The sequence below is a fragment of the Morchella importuna genome, assembly GCF_003444635.1.
Source record: "Morchella importuna strain M04M26 chromosome Unknown Morimp01GS013, whole genome shotgun sequence".
Lineage (NCBI taxonomy): Eukaryota > Fungi > Ascomycota > Pezizomycetes > Pezizales > Morchellaceae > Morchella > Morchella importuna.
Genome location: NW_025763410.1, coordinates 1,028,972 through 1,046,990, shown reverse-complemented (window position 1 = coordinate 1,046,990; position 18,019 = coordinate 1,028,972). Strand labels below are relative to the sequence as shown.

Below are 18,019 nucleotides of genomic sequence, written 5' to 3'. Positions count from 1 at the left end.
TTCTGTGCTGTGTGTTGTTTATCTCTCTCGCTCTCTCTGTAGATCGGTGCAGGAGCGAGTGCTTCACGTGACACAGGCACAGCTGCTGCATGCTCACGGGAACGCGGGGGTGCAACACATTACGTCCCCGCCCCACTACCCACGAGAGGACGAGGATTCAATTGAGAGACACTAGCATATATATATTCACAGCTATAACCACCAATCAAAAGCCCAATACACACCAAACATCTAATTACCTCTCTAATATATACCCAGCAGTCACCAGCTAGCTCCAGCCATGGACGCCTACCCCCCCGAACTAGTCACGCACGAGGCGCCCCTCCTCATCGTGTCGGGCCTGGGCTCCCCCGAGCGCCACTCCCCGCCATCCACCTACCCGCAGCTCGAGCAGAACGGCTCGCTGATCGCCTGTGCTGTTGCGCCCGTCACCACGCCCGCAGGAGAGCTGCTGCTCGACTACTTTCTCAAGACGGACTGCTCGGGCATCTGGGCGGCGCGGCCGGCGGAGCGCCAGAAGCCGCAGACACCGGCGTGGAGGATCAGGGCTGTGGGGAGGGTGTGTAGTGCTGCTCTTTTTCTTGTGTTCTTGTGGTTGGCCGTTCTGTTGTGGTGGTGAGAGAAGAGACTGTGCTGTGCTGACACGAAACACAGGACTACACTCTCCCCCCGCGCAAAGCCCGCCCGCCCGCCGACGAGCACTTCACCACCCCGCTCGAAGGCCCGCCCACCCGCATCCAAGCCCTGCACTCTCCCATCTCGCCGCTCTCGCCCTCCTCGCCGCTCTACCCCGACGGCGTGCTCACGCCCCTCTGGCTGCGGAAGCACCAAACACTCCTCCCCGCCGCCTTCTGCGCCGCCTACGAGCTCTACACCGACACCAACGACGGGCCCCTGCAGAACCAACACGACAACACGCTCATCGCCGCAATCAACCACCAGAAGCGCTTCTTCGCGCCGCCGGGCTCCTCCCCGGCCGCAATCAGCAGCGACGACATAAGGTCCCCCGCCTTCCGCAGCCGCTTCGTCGTCGCCCTGCTCAGCGAGAAGAGCATCCTCTCCTCCCCGCGCATCGACGAGCGCCTCTCCTACATCAAGCGCAGCACCGGCCTCGTCCCGGGAATAACATTCTTCTTCCTCCCCGCCCACTCCTCGCCCGTCGAGGTGCACCAGTTCGTCGCCACCTTGCTCACGACACTCCACCCGCACGCAATCGACTACTACCGCGAGCTCTCAAAACACACGCGCCGCAAGCGCAACCGCGGCTCCGTGCCCCCGCCCACCGTACCCTCCTCGCGCGCCCTCTCCCTGCACGCATGGTCCCTCCGCTACGAGCTCAAACTCGGCGTCTTTGCCGAGTTCCGCCAGGAGCTCGACGTTGCCGCGCGCAGCTACGAGGCCGCGTACGAGAAGCTGTTCGCGGAGGTGTTTGAGACCACCACGTCGTGGAGCGAGCGGTGGACCGAGGCACGCCTGCTCGCGGACACGCTTACGCTGCGCATCGTGCGCTGCCACCTGTGGAACGAGCAGTACACGGCTGCCAAGCGCCGGTGGGGCAGCCATGTGGTGCAGATGGCGGCCGTGCTGGACCGCAAGGGGCTGGGCACGGAGACGTATGGGTTCAGCGCGTGGATGGCGCGGTGGAATCGGTGTCTGGCGGAGCTGCTGCAGGCGGCGAATCTGGCCGTGTTGGCGCCGCTGGTGCCGCCCGCGAGGGGGTCCCTGCTGGATGTGGACGGGGCGCGCGAGGCGCAGGCGCTGTATGTGGGTGGCGAGAAGGGGTCTGCTGCCGTGAGCGGCGGCGGCGGCGGTGGCGGTGGGGTGGGCGAGCGTATGGCCGCCGCGGACTACCTGCACCATCCGGGGTTCTACTATCTCGCGGCCGCGGAGCACCTCGGGGAGCGGGCGCAGCGCGGGAAGAGGGTCAGTGTGGGTGCGAAGGAGAGTAGCTATGATACATATCTGTGTCTGCCGCCGGCGGAGGAGGTAGTGTGGGAGGGGGAGGGGCCCCGGATCGCGCTGCTGGGTCTGGCGCGGCGCGAGTTTGAGGCGCGCGGGCAGCGCAGGATGGCGTGTGGGGTTGTGTATAGTGTTGCGAAGCTGCGGATGGCGGCGGCGGCGCGGAGCGGCGTGGGCTGGGGGGAGGCGCTGAAGGATTTGAGGGCTGCCGCGGGCGTGTATAGGCGCGAGGGGTGGTGGGAGGTGCTGGAGGAGGTGCTGTGGAGCGTGGTGGAGTGTGGGAGGATGAGTGGTGATGGGGGGAGCGTGGTGGTTGCGGGGTTGGAGCTGCTGTGTGGGGAGGTGTTTAGGGAGAGGAGGGGGTGGAGGTATGATCTTGGGAGGTGTCTGGAGGGGATTGAGGCGGTGAAGGTGCGGCCGACGATGGTGGTGAGGGGAGGGGATGTTGTGAGCTTTCGTATATCTCTCTTCTTTTTCATAAGTCCTTTTCTTCACGCAAGTATAACAAGACCTACCAGCTAACCCTCCTATCCCTCACAGTAACCGCAACATACACCTTCTCCACCCCCAAAATCCACGTCGGCGACCTCATCACCTCCCAGCTCTCCATCACCTCTACTGCCCACCCCTCCTCCACACCCATCACCTTCACCGAACTCAAGCTCACCTTCGAGGGGCCCCTAAAGCCCATCCACCTGCACCACTCCTCCTCCTGCGTCCCCCCTCCCCCCACCACCACCAGCAGAGTGACAAAACTAGACCTCAAAAACAAGCTCACGGAGCAACACACAACCCCCGACGCACCCTCGTTCCTAGCCGCCGACACAGACCTCACCCTCGCCCCCGGCGAGACCAAGGTCTTCGAGCTCGCCGCCGTCCTGCGCGAGGCCGGCGACGCAAAGGCCGTCTGCGCGACGTTCGTGTTCGTGTCGGACGGGTTCGAGCTGGACTTTATGCTCATGCTCGAGGCGGACGAGGAGGAAGGCGGGGGGGGCGTGCACATTCTTCCGAGCGCTGCCGCGCGGCGGCGGCAGGTCACGGCGAACGGCGGGAGCGGGGCGTGGTGGATTGAAGCGCCCCTAGGGGCGGCAGGCGGGGGGACGACGGAGTTGAGGAGGAAGCCGCTCAGGGCCGTGGAGCCTGGCAGGGTCGAGATATTGCCGAGGCCGCCAAAGATGGATGTGACGGCGCGCAGCGCGGTCGTGGGCGATGTGTATGTGAATGAGATTGTGAGGATTGAGTTTGGCGCGTGTAATGGGGAGGATGAGGAGGCGGTGGTGGGCGTTGAGGTGAAGATCTTGGGGTGGCCGGGGGAGGAGCGTGAGTTTGCCCCTCCCTTGTTTGCTGTTTTTTTTTTTTTTTTTTGCGGGCGTCGTGATCATTTCCGCTGCGAGTGATGGGGTGTGATTGGCTGTATGTAGCATACTGACTTCGGATTGTGAACGCAGCACCAAAGATAACCTGGCTCTCCCCCGACTCCAGCGCCGAAGCAGAACAGCTCGCCACAACCGCGCACTACCCACTTGGCCGCCTGCCACCCGGCGCCTCCGCAAAGCGCACCTTCACCTTCCCCTCGCCCTCCATCCCCGCCGACTGCGCCATCGAGATCACCGCCCACTACCACCTCGTCTCTGACCCCGAAACACCAATCTCAAAGCCCGTCGTCGCAGAAATGCCCGTCATCAACCCCTTCCGCACCTCCTTCGACTTCTCGCCGCGCGTGCACCCCGACCCATGGCCCGACTACTTCTCGCTGCCTGACGACCTCGCCCCCGAGCAGCCGCTGGGGATAACGCAGCGGTGGGCGCTCACCGTCACGATTGCCGCGCAGGGCGAGGGCACGCTGCTGCTCACGGAGTGGGCACTGCCCGTCCACGCGGTAGCTGGCGGGATCGTGGCAACTGTTGTTGCTGACGCCGCCGCCGCTGGGGGGCAGCCGAAGGCGCTGAATAGTGGCGCGCCGGCGACACTGACCTTCTTGCTCGACGTGCAGAAGATGTCGCTTGAAGACCGGCGCGCGGCGAGCGCGGATGTGGCGCTGAGTCTGAGCTGGCGGAGGACGGACACGAGCCCGGAGTGGCCGGAGGTGACGAATACTACGCTGCTGCCGGTGCCAAGATTACCCGTGCCGGGGAGTGAGCCGCGGGTGCTGGCGGCCGTGGTGTCGGCGCCTGCGCCTGTGTCGCCGTCTGTGGCGGCGGGTGAGGAGGAGGGGGGGGTGGGGGTGCCGCAGAGGCTGGGTGGCAGGGCGCGGGCACGGACGACGTCGAGTCTGATACCGACGGCGGCGGCGGGCGAGGCGGATGTGCCCGGTGTGCTACATCTCCAGTATGTGCTTGAGAACCCGACGAATTATTTCTTGACGTTTAGCGTGGTGATGGAGGCGAGTGAGGGGTTTGCGTTCAGTGGGCCGAAGCAGACGGTGGTGCAGGTGTTGCCCGTGGCCAGGGTCGCGCTGGGGTATCGGTTGTTTGTGTATCGGGCGGACGCGGCGGCGATGGGTGTGAAGGAGGAGGATAAGGGGGAGAAGGGGGAGAAGGGGGAGAAGGGGGAGAGAGGGAAGGGGGGGAAGGGGGTGGGGGATAAGAAGGGGATGGGCGGGAAGGAGGAGAGGAGGGGAGGGGAGAAGGGCGTGTGGGTGAGGCCTGCGTTGAGGGTTGTGGATCGGTACTTTAATAAGACGCTGAGGGTGAGTCCGGGCAGTGAGGGTGTGGGGTTGGATAAGAATGGGGTCATGGTGTGGGTGCCGACTGGGGAGGTGGAGGAGGGGGGGAAGGTGGTGGAGGAGTTGTAAGTAGGTGTAGATAATTATAGTGGTGGTGGTGGTGGTGGTGGTTAGGGGAGAAGTAGGTAAAGGTATAGCGCAATAGAGAGCGTGGATTCTGGGCTTTGCGTAACTTTGTAGCTGTAATTCAGGTGTGCTGTAGAGGGTTGTGTAGAGAGGTGATTGTGAGATCGAGATGTTGGTTGCGGGTTGTGGGCTGGTTAGGTGGTCTGGCTTGTAACGTGATAAGTGCGATATCCCATCTGGATCACTCGTCATGTTGTGTTCAAGGGGCCTGTTTATCATCGCCTTGACAATATCAATATGTCCATCTTAAAACCTCCGATAACAGACCAGCCAAATTTCAAGCCTCCCCAAAGACCATCCGTAACGCCTCACAACGGGCCCATCCATATTTTGGCAGAGAATCATCCTTTGTTGCACGCAGGGAATACAAATAACGTATAGACATATCGTCTCATCTCATTAACGGGATAAAAATAAGAGTAAATCATTTCCCCTAGCTACAGAACTAATCATGGTGCATCACTCGATGTTGGCACGAGATCGACTAGTACCCCAACTAGCTGCTAGCGCTATCTTGTTGTTGTTGTCGTTGTTATCATTGACTTATCGAGACGCAGCGCGAAGTCGCTTGGCACAGCTGTAGTGAACACATTCCAAAAACGACATTGTTCGTGTTGAACGCAGCCCGATTATTGCAACTATGCCTGTAGCCAGGCCAAGACAGGCTGAGATCACAGCAGCTCAGAAGCTCATGGCTCAAAACACCAAACCAGCACCCCCGTATATCTAGGTTTCCATACGCGATTTAACATGTAGAGTTTTTCCTCCACTTTGACATTATAGTGCACGACCCTTTATTCTTCGTAGAGCTATTAAATACCCTCTCTGAGTCTCTTCAATTGCATGCAAGCTTCGTTTGGCTCTCTCGTATACATTCTCAACCGTTCGTCCAGGCCTTGGTAAGAGTTCGGTGCCCAGTAGTCGTAGCAAAATAAGTATCCGACCCACGCTGCTCGTGGCCGTGGTATATAGCACCAACCTGGGCCTAGTATGCTTGGGGGTATCTGTGTCGTAGCGTAGCTCATCTTTCCGGCCTACACTGCGGTAGCGGGGGGGAGGGGTGAGGCCAAAATATGGTGTCGAGTATATATAAGGGTTATGAGTTTGTGATGTTTCGGGAATTGTTCAGGGTGCCGGTGGCAGGGGCACACTAAGGCCTAGGGTTCTCTGGTTGCCCGCTTGGATACTATATGCTTGGCCCGTGGCTATCTGGGAATAAAAGGAGTGGGTATTAGCTATCGCTGCAGTCTAGTGCTTTTGCATATATATGTTCCGTCCTAGTCGAGGATGTGGTTTATTGACCAACCGGATAGCCTATTGGCCAACTGAGGCGATTGGTGAATGACCTTTGAGCTTTGTCTAATGCGAGACAGCGTGATCATGAGAGTCCGATGAAACTGCAAAGTAATTAGCACTTGTAATAGTAGAGGAGAACGATGGAAAATAAGGGAACAGTGGAGCTCTTCAATGGTGATTACATGTAGTGAGAAGGTATGAGAGGACACTTATTATGACACGGTTGCAGGCACAAGACTTCAGGTCCTGGTTCGTTCTTTAAGTGTATTTTGTTCTCAACCTACATTTCAGTTCATTCTTCTCAATACCATCAGCTGCGGTTCCAATCAAGAACATGACACAAGACGTTCCAGTTCTCTATAAAATTCTAAATGATTTTTTTGCCTGCGACCACGAAAGTCATTGGGAGCATCGATCGTCTACATGACATACTAAGGGCCCGTTTGGTAGTGGCCCAAAATAGAGTTCTGGCTAAAACTCCGTTCTGAGAAAACGAATAGTCTTTGCGGGTCCAGATATTAAAGCAACGTTAACTCGTTAACTCCATCAAATAAGCAATTAACTCCTAGTACCAGCTTTTCCCACAGTACCCACAATAACCACTGGCTACCAATGCAACCACTAACCCTACCATCGACGTTGCTATCATCTCCGTCTAGGGCCCGTTTGGGAGCCATCCAAAACGGAGTTATGGGGGTTTAAAACTTCGTTCTGGCGGAAACTCCATTCTGAGAAAATGGGCTGTGTTTAGCGACCCATTCTATGGGCCAGAAAACAACGTTAACTCCATGAAAACGGAGATTTCCAACAAGCAGTTAGGGTTTACTTTTCGCTTGAAACTCTGTTTCGAAATTTCTCCGTTTCCCACCCACTAACGGAGGACCACCGAAACGCTGTTTTCTACGAGGCCAGCTCCCAAGCGGACCTTTAATTTCTCCTCGCTAACGGAGGTCAAGCAAAATAAAACAACGAGTTTGGTGAGTGGTCGTTATGCACGATAGAAGACTTGCGTGCCCTGGTGCATGCAGGAGTTAGTGCCAGGTATAAACATATTGATTGTCCTGTAGCGAGAATCTTATCTAATCTATATAATGAAGGCCATCATTCGGAGTAGATCCTTAGAGATGAGATAGGATTCTTGGCACAGGTACTTGCATTCTCACCAAAGGTGTACTCGGTCTAGTATTGGGCTGCTATTTCTCAGCAGGCTATTCTACGTACCCCCCACGATTTCAATGCGTTTTTTATGTATTATGCTTGGCAATATTTAGTGGGGTAAACACTCAACTGACTTAAGCAGCTGGATGACCTCACCAGGATAATGGTAATAGCTATTGGTCCTCTACCTCGCACACACCAACAGTGGCCCTCCTGGGTGTTTCGGATAAGTTTCCGTTTCGAAGAGGGCTTGGCATCATATATTTGATGGGCGACATGGGCGACTCGAAGTTCTAGATAGCTCTTACCCCACATCATGCAAAACTAAGATTAAAGATGAGGCCCTTCGATCCTGCGCGTGTCTGTTGAGCTCACCGCCACCGCCGTCATCGCACTGACCACTAACTACCGTGCATGCACTGTAGACAGCGGAGTGTCGGTATTATCATCTCACCCAGAAAGTGTACCTACATACCTACCTACGCCTTGTCGGCAGTCTTTCAAGAGCACAAATATCGGCCAAATCGCAAAGGGATTCGAACACGCCATGCTCGAGTAAAACGTTTGGTCCCTATCCAACCAATTAGCACTCGCTGCTATTTTCATTGGCCGTCCTTTTGAATCCTAGAAACCAGTGTGAGGCATGATTACTGCAGTCTAGTCTGTTAGTCCACCATCATAGAGGCTGCGATCCCCTTTCCACATGGTGTCATATCGCAAAAGCGAAGTATGTACCTATATATATGTACTCTAGTAATTAGAAATGATTAGAGGTAAACAATCCCAAAGCTTGGCACATACCATACACGCCCGTTGGTTGCTAGCGCCGCGCCTAGTTTTATCACCACCAATCACTCGCCAATAAACCCTAACCCAACCAACCACCGATATCGTATCACGTCACGTGCCGTGTCCAACCCCCTCCCCGCACGTCAACATGCAAAAATAGAGTAAACCACCTCCACCACCGAATAGAGTAGGCTAGAGCACACCACCGGCCGGCCTGCACTCGTTGCATTGCATATCTGTCTGCTGACGCTGCGCGGCGCTTCGAGCTCCCCCTCCTCCCCCTCCCCCTCCCCCTCCCCCGGCCAAGGGTGTGTGTGGGAACGCTGAGGCTGAACCTGAATCACATCATCTGAAAAGAAGGAAACTGGGTAGCCTCTAGAGCGGGCAGCCAGATAGAGTGGATAGGTGAAGCATACGCATTATGATCGCTATGTCTAAGGAGTGTGGAATAGTACCTATATACAACGACAAGGGAGGGGGATGGTGAACGTTTTCCCTTGGCTCTAGAAGCACAACCCCCACCGACCACGCAATCGACAAAAGTCCCTGAGATCATGGTCAACATCGACCTCCCCCTTCCTCAACTTTAGCCCTGGACCGGATTTTTGCTTTTTTTCACATATGAAAAGCGAGAGCTTCACCGCAGGCTGATTTCTTTGTTTTTTTCAGCCGCCGGGTAAGAGTACAGATGGATAATAGTGAAAAAACAAAATATCAAGGTTCTGTTTTACGCGATTTTGAGAAACAAAGGATATCTAGCAAAACAACAGATCGATGAGGCTTCCAGGGAAAAAGAAAAGTTTGCTGATGAGCACCATATCATGAAACCATAAGATATCGACGAAATATGCCTCCCTCCCCACTACCATGACAATCCAACCCCCCAGTACTGAAAAATGTAAAATAGAAAATAAAAAGAACTCCTAGATCCCCCGCCGCCCATAACAAAAACCGGCATCAAATCATCCACCAAGGGTGAACAAATGAAAGAGATATGTGATACACCAATGGTCAGCTATCTCATAAAACCGCAACCATACTCAGTGGCAGCTTCATCGCTATCGCAATCACTGCCATAGCATAACATCCACAAGCCTAGAACTTTGAAGGCTTGAAAATGTCGGACCACTTGATCTTGATAGGGTCAACCCGTTGAGTTTGGCCACCACCGGGAGTCCGGGTGAAAGTCACTGGGAGGGCGATCGGGTACGGCTGGCCAGCAATTTGTACGTATTTGACATAGTCGCCTTCTTTTGTGCGGACAGTGGGAGCTTGGTCTGCGGCTTCTTGAATTTGCCGGTAGTAATCTTTTTGCGGGAGAACGTTAGCTTGACTATATATAAATGTATATTCAAAAACATTCGAGTCACTTACTCCTAATTTCCTTGGTGCGGGCCCAGAGGTAATTCTGCTCGTTTTTGTCGACAACTCTATGAACAAGGAAGTGCTCGGACTATAGGTAATAAATTGACAGATTATTAGAAACGATCATATTGTATCAAGACCGGGTTGGGTCACGCCTTACCTCTTCCGTGTAGCCAATGTTACGCTCATCCAAAGCCTCCTTGCAAAGATGGACTTTGGAGAACTTGGTGTATGTTAGACGCGGCGCGGGCTGCGGGGGCGGCTGCATTTTTTTGATCCGTTCCTCAACGATGAGCCTCATCTTTTCCTCGGCAGCCGCCTCCTCTGCTTTCTTCTTTTCTTCTGCAGCCGTTCGATCTCTCAAAAGCTTCTCGGCCGCCGCCGCGATTTTGGCATTCTCGGCCGCCTCTCTGGCCCTCGCTTCCTGCTCCTCGCGAGTCTTGGCCGCAAGTTTCTCGGAAACCTTTCGCTCGATCTCGGTTTCTCGCAATCGTTCTTGGTGCTCTCTCTGTTTTTGCTCGGCCATGGTTTCGCGGACCCTGGCCTGGACAACTATCTCCCTGCTCTTGTTCTCCTCCTCCTCCCTGTGCTTCCTTTCCTTTTCTAGCTTGACTTCCTCTAGCTGCAACTGTAACTTACGGACCTCCTCAGCCAGACTGTTTGCAGCCGAATGGACGACAACCTGGCTAGTAGTATGATGCTCTCCTTCGCAGCCGGACCCGCACGAATCACAAGACGGGGATCTTGAGTGACGGGCCCTTGAATGAGACCGGGACCCGTACGAGGAGTTGCTGTAAGTAGACCCTGGAGCATCGCGGGTATACTTCTTTCCTCCATCTCTGCCATCGTAATAGTAGCTAACGCTGGGCGAACGTTGACGGCCTCTGGTGCTACCGGTTTTAGCCACGTCAACGTAACGGCGTGAGCGCTCTGAGGCTGAGCGGGACAAGGCTTGGCTGCCAGCCCCATGGCTAACAATCGACAGGTGGCTAGTGTGATACATTCTCTCTCGCCCACGGTCATCCGGAACGTGAATGTACGGCTCCGCCCCAAAGGAGCTGGGCCTTGGCCGAGAGCTATCGCGGGAGCGAGGTGGGGATCCTACTGGTGATACCGGGTACACAATGGGGGAACCAGGTTCGGCATAGCGGATGTCGGGGCTCTGCGGGTATTCGTACTGGCTGGGCATTGGCGCTGGGGGAGGAGCAGCATAAGACTGGTTGACATAGGGAGACTGGAAGGGGGCGCTGTAGCTGGCGCCAGCATGCGGCCAGTCGGCCATATCGGCGTGTTTGTGGGGGGTTGTGGGAGTGGGGTAAGATGAGATAAGGGGGGGATGTCACTGGACAAAAAAGTATTTACTGTTTCTTGCGAGGTAAGAGGGCCGTGTAGTCACGCAGTCACCCCCAAAAAAAACCCTGTTATTGTTGCTGTAGATCTTTGTAGTAGAGTAGACTTTGTGGATCAGTTGGTAGTTGGGCGGTTGGGTAAGCGATGGTAATTAGTTCGGGGCTATCAATCAGTACTTAAGCGTTGCGAAGTAGAGACAACTCCCACAGACAGAACGGAGGGATGATGAGGGGAGAGGGGAAATCAGAAAGCAAGAGGGTGATGGGGGCCTTTTAACGATTCCTGTCACACACACACACACACACACACGCACACACACACCACAGCGGCGAAGCTTCACAGAGAGGGGAAATGTCTGCTGCACTTTGGTAGGTCAGCGCTGGCACGGAAGCAGCGAGAAGCTGCAGCAAAAATACCAAACGGTACCAACCACTGGCCAGCACCCAGTACCCCTCCCTCCTCCGCCCCAGGCCATCTCTACGATGTACCTACTCTAGACCTCCTCCACCCTCCCACCGCCCCCAGAAATTAATTGAAACCCCCCCCCCCCCTTCTCATACACTTGTGACCTCCTTCACACCCTTAAACGTTACTGGTCCTAGGCATAGGTATGCACATACCACTATATGCAGTAGTGGAATCAATATGTAGGTACCCTCATTCGACTCTATGGCAAACTAATCCTTTATGTCTTCTCTCAAATTTAAAATGAGACCCCAGTAAACTCTACTGTTACTTCTACCCAAACTGCCGGACAGAAAGCAGTTTGTTGAGATCCATCTTCTGGGGAGGCTCATTAGCTGATGCTCACCTACATGCTCTATGTGCGTACTAACTAGCTAACTACAGTTTACATGAAGTAGGTAGGTACATAAACTCCTTTGGACTTTGGTGTCACGCTTAGCGGAGGCATAAAAAATAGGCCAAGCATCACAGGTGGGGCGGTACCGTACTGCAGGGAAGGTGGTTATTTATGACTCAACTGTATGCTGGCGCTGGAGGGGCACAGAATGGAGGAAACAATCGCGATCTTGGATCCCCCGCAGACGTCAGTACTGAACTAGATGTGTTCATGCAGCGAATCAACATGCGAAAAATTGATGAAAAATGGCCCCTTCTGGTCCACTGTACCATTCACAATTGAGCCTTTTTTAGCTGTTGGGTTTTTCCGAGAGAGTCGCTGACGGTTGTCACTGCTCTACGCTACACTTTGCATACATACGGTACTGTATTGTTTTTGTGAGTCTACAAATGCCACTGCCTCACATACTGTACCAAATCAACCTACATATCTGCGGGTGCCTTACAGTAACATCTATCATAAGTCCGCCACAAAAAAAAAACGTTGAGAGTAGTTAATACTTTCTATGAAACATGGGTACCTATCATTCTCTCTTTTCAGATCGATTGCCCAAAAAGAAAAACCGGTGTTGATAGATATAGACAGTCGCAGTTCAGCGACAAAGTAAACGCCAATATTGCTTAGACGCCAAAATCGCGCGGGGTTGGGTCTAAATACAGTTTCACACAAGTTTCGGAAAGGTTTGGTGGACCGCTAAGCAGAGCCTCAAGTTTACCGCGCTCCTTAGATGGATGCCAAGGGAATTTCTCATCACGGGCCCTATGTCCCTAGGTGTCTCTTTACCTGCCCAGAACTACATGTACTCAACTCAGTAAAGAACACGAGCCCTGACATATTCACGATAGTTCAAGCACCCGACTCGCCGCCCAAGAATGCCGTGTAACTACAGTCTATATCCATAGATAAGGCGAACTTGAATCTCTCCACACATACAATCTACGTATCTATATGGTCGTAATCAATTGGAACCATTGCATTGAAGTTACAGACAGCGACTCGATTCCCGACTACCAACGTGGTGGCTGTCCCTTTAAAAATTCTTGTTTTTTTTTTCCCCCTTTCCATGTGGCAATGCCGAGTACTGAAGCCTCCCCTTTCTCTGCGCAGTCTGCAGGTGTAGAGCATGGTAGATGTGGTGCTCTATATTTTTCTTCTTCTCATCGGCTCTTCGTGCAGAGGCTACAGCAAATATCCTTGAAGTACAAGGAAGGGAGGTTAAGCCTAGACCAAGGCTTAAACTAGGAACAAGAGTGTGGCGACATTTTGAATGTACGTGCTTTGTTGATCATTCTTCACTTCTGAAAACTCTTATTTCGAGCATCCCAAGTATTTTTTTCTCTCCCCCAAAATAAACTGCACCTACAAGCCGTCCAGCTACTCTATCTAAGTAGTCCGGCCCAGTCTAAGCCGAGGCACGCAGTAGGTTCTAACTGGCTCGTCATTATCTGAAACTTGCCGTCTTGACATGTCAGGCACTGATTGGGAATAGATTGATCCCTTCTTGCTATTCCTTGTGACCGAAAAGGTCAAGTTAGGGCTTGGGCCAAAGGGGGCAGGCATATATGCTGTGCAATCCAATCCAATATGGACTGGACCCGTTGATTTGACCACAGAGAGAAATGGAACGCAAACGGACAAGTACATATCACGAGGGGAATCACCAACTATAATACCGGCTGAGTATTAGCTATGTCACATGTGTAGGTAGTAAGTATGTAGGTAGGAATACCATCCGAAACCCGGAGGCTTCGTCTCCAACCGCTCCTGACTGCAGATGTGCTCTGCAGTGCACTGCAGTTTACTTACACGAAAGTTGGAGTACGTACTGAGGCGATCCACGTGAGGAGCTTTGATCGCACGTAACAATTCCTTGCTTGCCTGCGTGTATCACGGGGAACTGCCGCTGCATCGCTGCCTCAAATATTTCATTCTTCCCTTTGAACCCAAGTTGACTTTATCGATTCGCTCGCTCATTGCTGGGCGCCCAACCAATTGCGGGAGGACTGCTTGAGATATGGAAACAATCTGGGGTCAACCAGTTGGGTTCGACAGCAATCAGAACTTCTGTTTCAATTCATTATTGCACTAGCTGTGATTTCAACGGTCCCCATGGAAATCACCTAGTTGGAAGAGAGAACTATCAAGAAAGCCCCCCCCCCCCCCCCCTCCGGGGCCCCGCCACAAGACGTAACGAATTATGCTTTCTGGCGAATATTAACATTCTCGTGAATGTAGATATCGGAGGACATTATCCTCTGACGAGATTCGCCGACGGATGCACGAACACCTTAGGGTGCTAGTTGACGCAGTTGAGGGATATAATGCTACAAAAACAGGAGGTAGTGTTTGAGAATGATTTTTTTTTTCTTCCATTCTCTTTTTCGTTGTCAAAAGACTACCTGCTTCCTTATGAAAAAGTTCAAGTGTGATAAGATGACCGAACAACAACGGCAATTTCATGTAGGTAGGTAGCTTCTCTTGAATTCTTCCGCCTCAGGTGCGAAATTTACAGATCAGATGATATCTTTGGTACTGCAGCTACCTGGTAATAACCGTGGATGGACGTTCCACATTGCGTTAGCAAGAAATGATCCGACATCCCAAAAGTACGGGAGCTTCGGGGCCAATGATGTCAAAAATACATGTAGTGTTGAACATCTAGTGTCCGGTGTTTTAGCTACATGCATACAGGGTAAACACTTTCCAATACAATCAGATAAACAAGTCACTAAGTTGGAAACATCTGATTTTTTCTTACTTTCTTTTTTTCTTTTTCTCCTTGCGAACAGCTCATCAAGCTTTTTATTTTGCAACTTGTCAACCACAAATCTCTTCTGCTGATCTCCGAAAGTAGAATACCATCAACCAGGGATCCCTCCCACCAAAAAAATTCTACATAGAGCTAAGAGCACTCTACCAGCATCCTGCATGCAAGGGAACAACCTTTCAGAAGCACGGAAGTTTTTCCGAAACATGCCTAGATAGATTGGCCACTGTGATTGATTTTCCTAGGATACTGTGACCTTCTCCACAATCCACATGGCGGTTTCAGTAGGTCTACCTACTCTACGCGCCTATCATAAACAATCCCAACTAAACTTTATTAGCATTTCGACTGCACCTGAACCAAGCGCCAGAAGCGCCCACTCTTTCTGGTCCCCCCATACCACTGGTAGAGTACTAAGAAGGGTGGTCGATCAGGGGAAACGTAATCTATAGGCACGTAGGATATACATTTTTGTTACTCTATGTGGAACTCCCACAGTGTTTCTTCCCCGCCTTATGGCCTGTCAGAGCACGATATCTTAGATGTCGATCTTGATTGCGTCTACGACAATGTCAACCCTACTCTATGCCTCTGGAGTACCTACATAGATATCTGTATTGCCGTTATAATACTTTGCAGGGTCATAGAGTACCTATAGCTACCTAGCAGACAAACGCCACACTTGCAGACTTTTTAGGTCCCCCTAACAATGTGCTAGCTAGCAGTCGGGCCCTTCTGTGTTGTCCGCTTTTCGGCAGCTGCCAAGATTATAATAGTACAACCATCCCTAAACCTCGAACCCTCGATTCGGCTTTTAATTCAGAGAGTCGTCGTTGTCGTCGTTGTCGTCGTCGGTGGTCAAAGAAGAAATAACGAGAAACTCTAGATTCGGACAGAGACCCGAGATCCGAGTTACTCTCTCGTTATCTCTGCATCCTCACAGCAGCAGCATGTCTGGCTGTCTGAGATGCAATAATCCAATGTCGATTTGGACGATTACGGGTAGATGCAGATATCGGTTGGGGGATTGGTTGGATGTTGATTCCCGAGGTTACGCACGCAACGGTCGTCTGAAGCTGGTAGTACTTACCTAGATAGCTCGATGGGCTGTGGTGAGAACGATTCATTTTCTTTTGAGGTGCGGGCCTTCAAGATGGCCAAGTAGTAAGTTCATATCATATTATCGAGGTGTTGCGAATCAGAATATACTGTTTGAAGATGGCGAGATTACTTTTGCGATGATCCCAGATATCCCCACAAAACAACTAAAAAAAAAAAAAGCATTCCGTAGCAAACTTTACCGTATTCAGGCACACTTGCAACTCTACTACACGGCAGGCGGCGACGGTTGAACGTTTTCGATGCTGCGCGGCCGCCGGGTTGTGTGTTGTCAAGACTATTAAATTTTTATTTCCCCTCCTGATCAACAAAGGAAAAAAAGAGAGAAGAAAAAAAAAAAGAGGACGTTGAACGTGAATCCACTTGGCTGGTGAAAGAATATATGTAAGCTAGGATGTGTGAAGGTGGTTGCCACTTGCCCGTCAACGTTACACCTAGCTAGCCCACATGCCCGGGAATTCATGCACAAGAAAATCTCGTGTCCTTTTTATGAAGAAAAAAAAGTCATTCTGCTTTTCTTCATGTTCCCTGTGCATGCGTACGATATTGTTTGGGGTATGTAAACAGTCAGACAGAGCTCAGTCAGACAGAGCTTCCAGAAACATGGATGAGGGAATTCTGGAAACCCAGCAGCTAGTACCTACAGCTGCAGAGTCGACATCGATAATATCAACGACTCGGATGCTGCCATCTGGGTTCCTGGACGTCGCATAGGGCAGGCAAGATGAAGCTGGCTAGGCAGGGAGGTACCTGCTCTAGGCAACCCTATGAACCGTCGTGTTTATCTGCGTGGGTTGAGTGGGCTTGCATACTCTGCTCTAGTGGCCGCTGTCTTTGCGTCGTACATAAGCTCTCTTTATTAATTTGGTGCGCACCAACATCTAACAGCATATCGTATGCACGTTAACAATGCGAGATCACCAACAAAACACCTCCACTCCACTCCATGAGTAAGTACCTACTCTATCATACCTATTGTGCTCTTTGATGGTTTTCTACGTGCTTTCGAGGTGAATATCCGAGGATCGTGTGTTGGCCTCCAGGCCAACCCGGTAGAGCAGAGTAGAAGATACCAGGGCCATTTCTTGCAAGCCACAGTAGGATTTAGAATATGGCTAAGGCTGCATGAACTCTATGTAGAGTACTTTACTCTTCCCCGGGAGCGTGGCTAGGCTACCAACGACACTCTTGAGAATATGAATTACTTCGGGAGGAAGTACTTTGGTGGGATATGTGGGTTAAATATACCTTCATGCTCTTTAAGTAATAAGGAGTACACGCATTCACTTATGCTATGTTCCAGATATATAGCTTGTTTGAAGGGGGGGTAATGATAATTAGGCATTGTCGAAAAAGTCAATGCGTTCTATCTAAGCATTAAGCTTGTACTATTAAGAGTAGTAATTAAAGAGATACAAAGGAGAGGTGGTATGTGGGTAATAGACATCCTCAGAGGAGCAGTGGGGGTGCCAACGTAGCTGCTCTCTCGAAACCACTGCTGTTTCCGCTGTTTGCTCTTCCGGTAGCCCTATTCTCAATATCATGATTCATCTGTCCGTACCACCGATCCTCGGAAGCACCCACCAAAAAACTGCAAACCATTCACTCGAGGGGGGTGTGAGTTTCCAATTTATTCATCAAGAACATTTCAGTTTTTGCTGCCTTTTTTTCGTTCAGCGGCTACTTCAGCCATGTTTCTTATCCCCATCGCCATCGTCCTTAGCCCCTGATCATCACTGTTTCCGATTAACTACTTATGCCTATATTCCTACTCTGCCTTATCTTTTTATCTCCCTCGGTTGAGGATCTGATTGATGTTGTCCTGAGCCTTTTCATATGTGGTCTCAAGGTATCGGAATTTCTTCTCGAGATCTTTGATGTCGCCTTCCGAACTCTTCTTCTCATCCTCGAGGCGCTTCTGAATATCCGAAAGCTCCTCCAACACGAACCTGTACTCGTGTATCGCACCCGTTAGCTTCCGCTCTGCTTATCCACATCTCACCGCCGGGGGGGCTATCTCCGCACGCACATTTTCCCAACGCCTTCGTAAACCTTGGTTGACGGAGGCAGCGTATCGAGCTCCCGGGATGTCAACTGGAGTAATCGGATGTCGCGATGCTTTCCGGCCATTTGCGACTTTACGATTTGGAGTTGCTGCTGGGAGAAGATTGCTCTTGCTTCGATCTCTTGCATCAACTGCGCGCAGTTGTTGGTTAGTCGTTTGCTTTTTTCTCTTTTTCTTATCTATGATTATAACCTTGTTCGGGGAGAATGTCAAACCTTTTGGAGGGCTTCATTGGGCATCGACATTGTTGCGGTTGGTGGGGGAGGCGGTTTGGTGGATTGACGGCGTGACAGCGGGGAGAGACGTTGTGGTGCTGCAGGCCTGTGTAGTTCCGTTGCTGTGTCACTCGTGGTGGGCTGTCTGTCTTATGTAAACATCCATTTGCGTGACCGCCAAGGCGAAACGTTAGAATCTGTCGAGTGAGATTTCATGCAGGCT

At 52.1% G+C, this 18,019-nt stretch overlaps 4 protein-coding genes across 4 annotated transcripts; 1 reads left to right on the top strand and 3 right to left on the bottom strand.

Moving 5' to 3' along the window:
* Nucleotides 1-280: 280 nt before the first annotated feature.
* LAJ45_05166 (uncharacterized protein) lies at nucleotides 281-4,753 on the top strand (the record flags this gene model as incomplete). The annotated part of the gene is made up of 4 exons (XM_046114738.1): nucleotides 281-559; nucleotides 655-2,416; nucleotides 2,500-3,279; nucleotides 3,408-4,753. The coding sequence occupies 4 exons, from the start codon at nucleotides 281-283 to the stop codon at nucleotides 4,751-4,753; spliced, it is 4,167 nt and encodes a 1,388-aa protein (XP_045972287.1).
* Nucleotides 4,754-7,568: 2,815 nt separating this feature from the next.
* Nucleotides 7,569-8,068, bottom strand: LAJ45_05165 (uncharacterized protein; the record flags this gene model as incomplete). Its single annotated transcript, XM_046114737.1, has 4 exons — nucleotides 7,569-7,683; nucleotides 7,744-7,835; nucleotides 7,916-7,921; nucleotides 8,066-8,068. The coding sequence occupies 4 exons, from the start codon at nucleotides 8,066-8,068 to the stop codon at nucleotides 7,569-7,571; spliced, it is 216 nt and encodes a 71-aa protein (XP_045972286.1).
* A 1,080-nt stretch (nucleotides 8,069-9,148) lies between these two features.
* On the bottom strand, nucleotides 9,149-10,700 carry LAJ45_05164 (uncharacterized protein; the record flags this gene model as incomplete). The annotated part of the gene is made up of 3 exons (XM_046114736.1): nucleotides 9,149-9,360; nucleotides 9,428-9,506; nucleotides 9,579-10,700. 3 exons carry the CDS (start codon nucleotides 10,698-10,700, stop codon nucleotides 9,149-9,151), a joined length of 1,413 nt encoding a protein of 470 aa, XP_045972285.1.
* A 6,602-nt stretch (nucleotides 10,701-17,302) lies between these two features.
* On the bottom strand, nucleotides 17,303-17,826 carry LAJ45_05163 (uncharacterized protein; the record flags this gene model as incomplete). Its single annotated transcript, XM_046114735.1, has 3 exons — nucleotides 17,303-17,465; nucleotides 17,546-17,712; nucleotides 17,797-17,826. 3 exons carry the CDS (start codon nucleotides 17,824-17,826, stop codon nucleotides 17,303-17,305), a joined length of 360 nt encoding a protein of 119 aa, XP_045972284.1.
* Nucleotides 17,827-18,019: the final 193 nt, after the last annotated feature.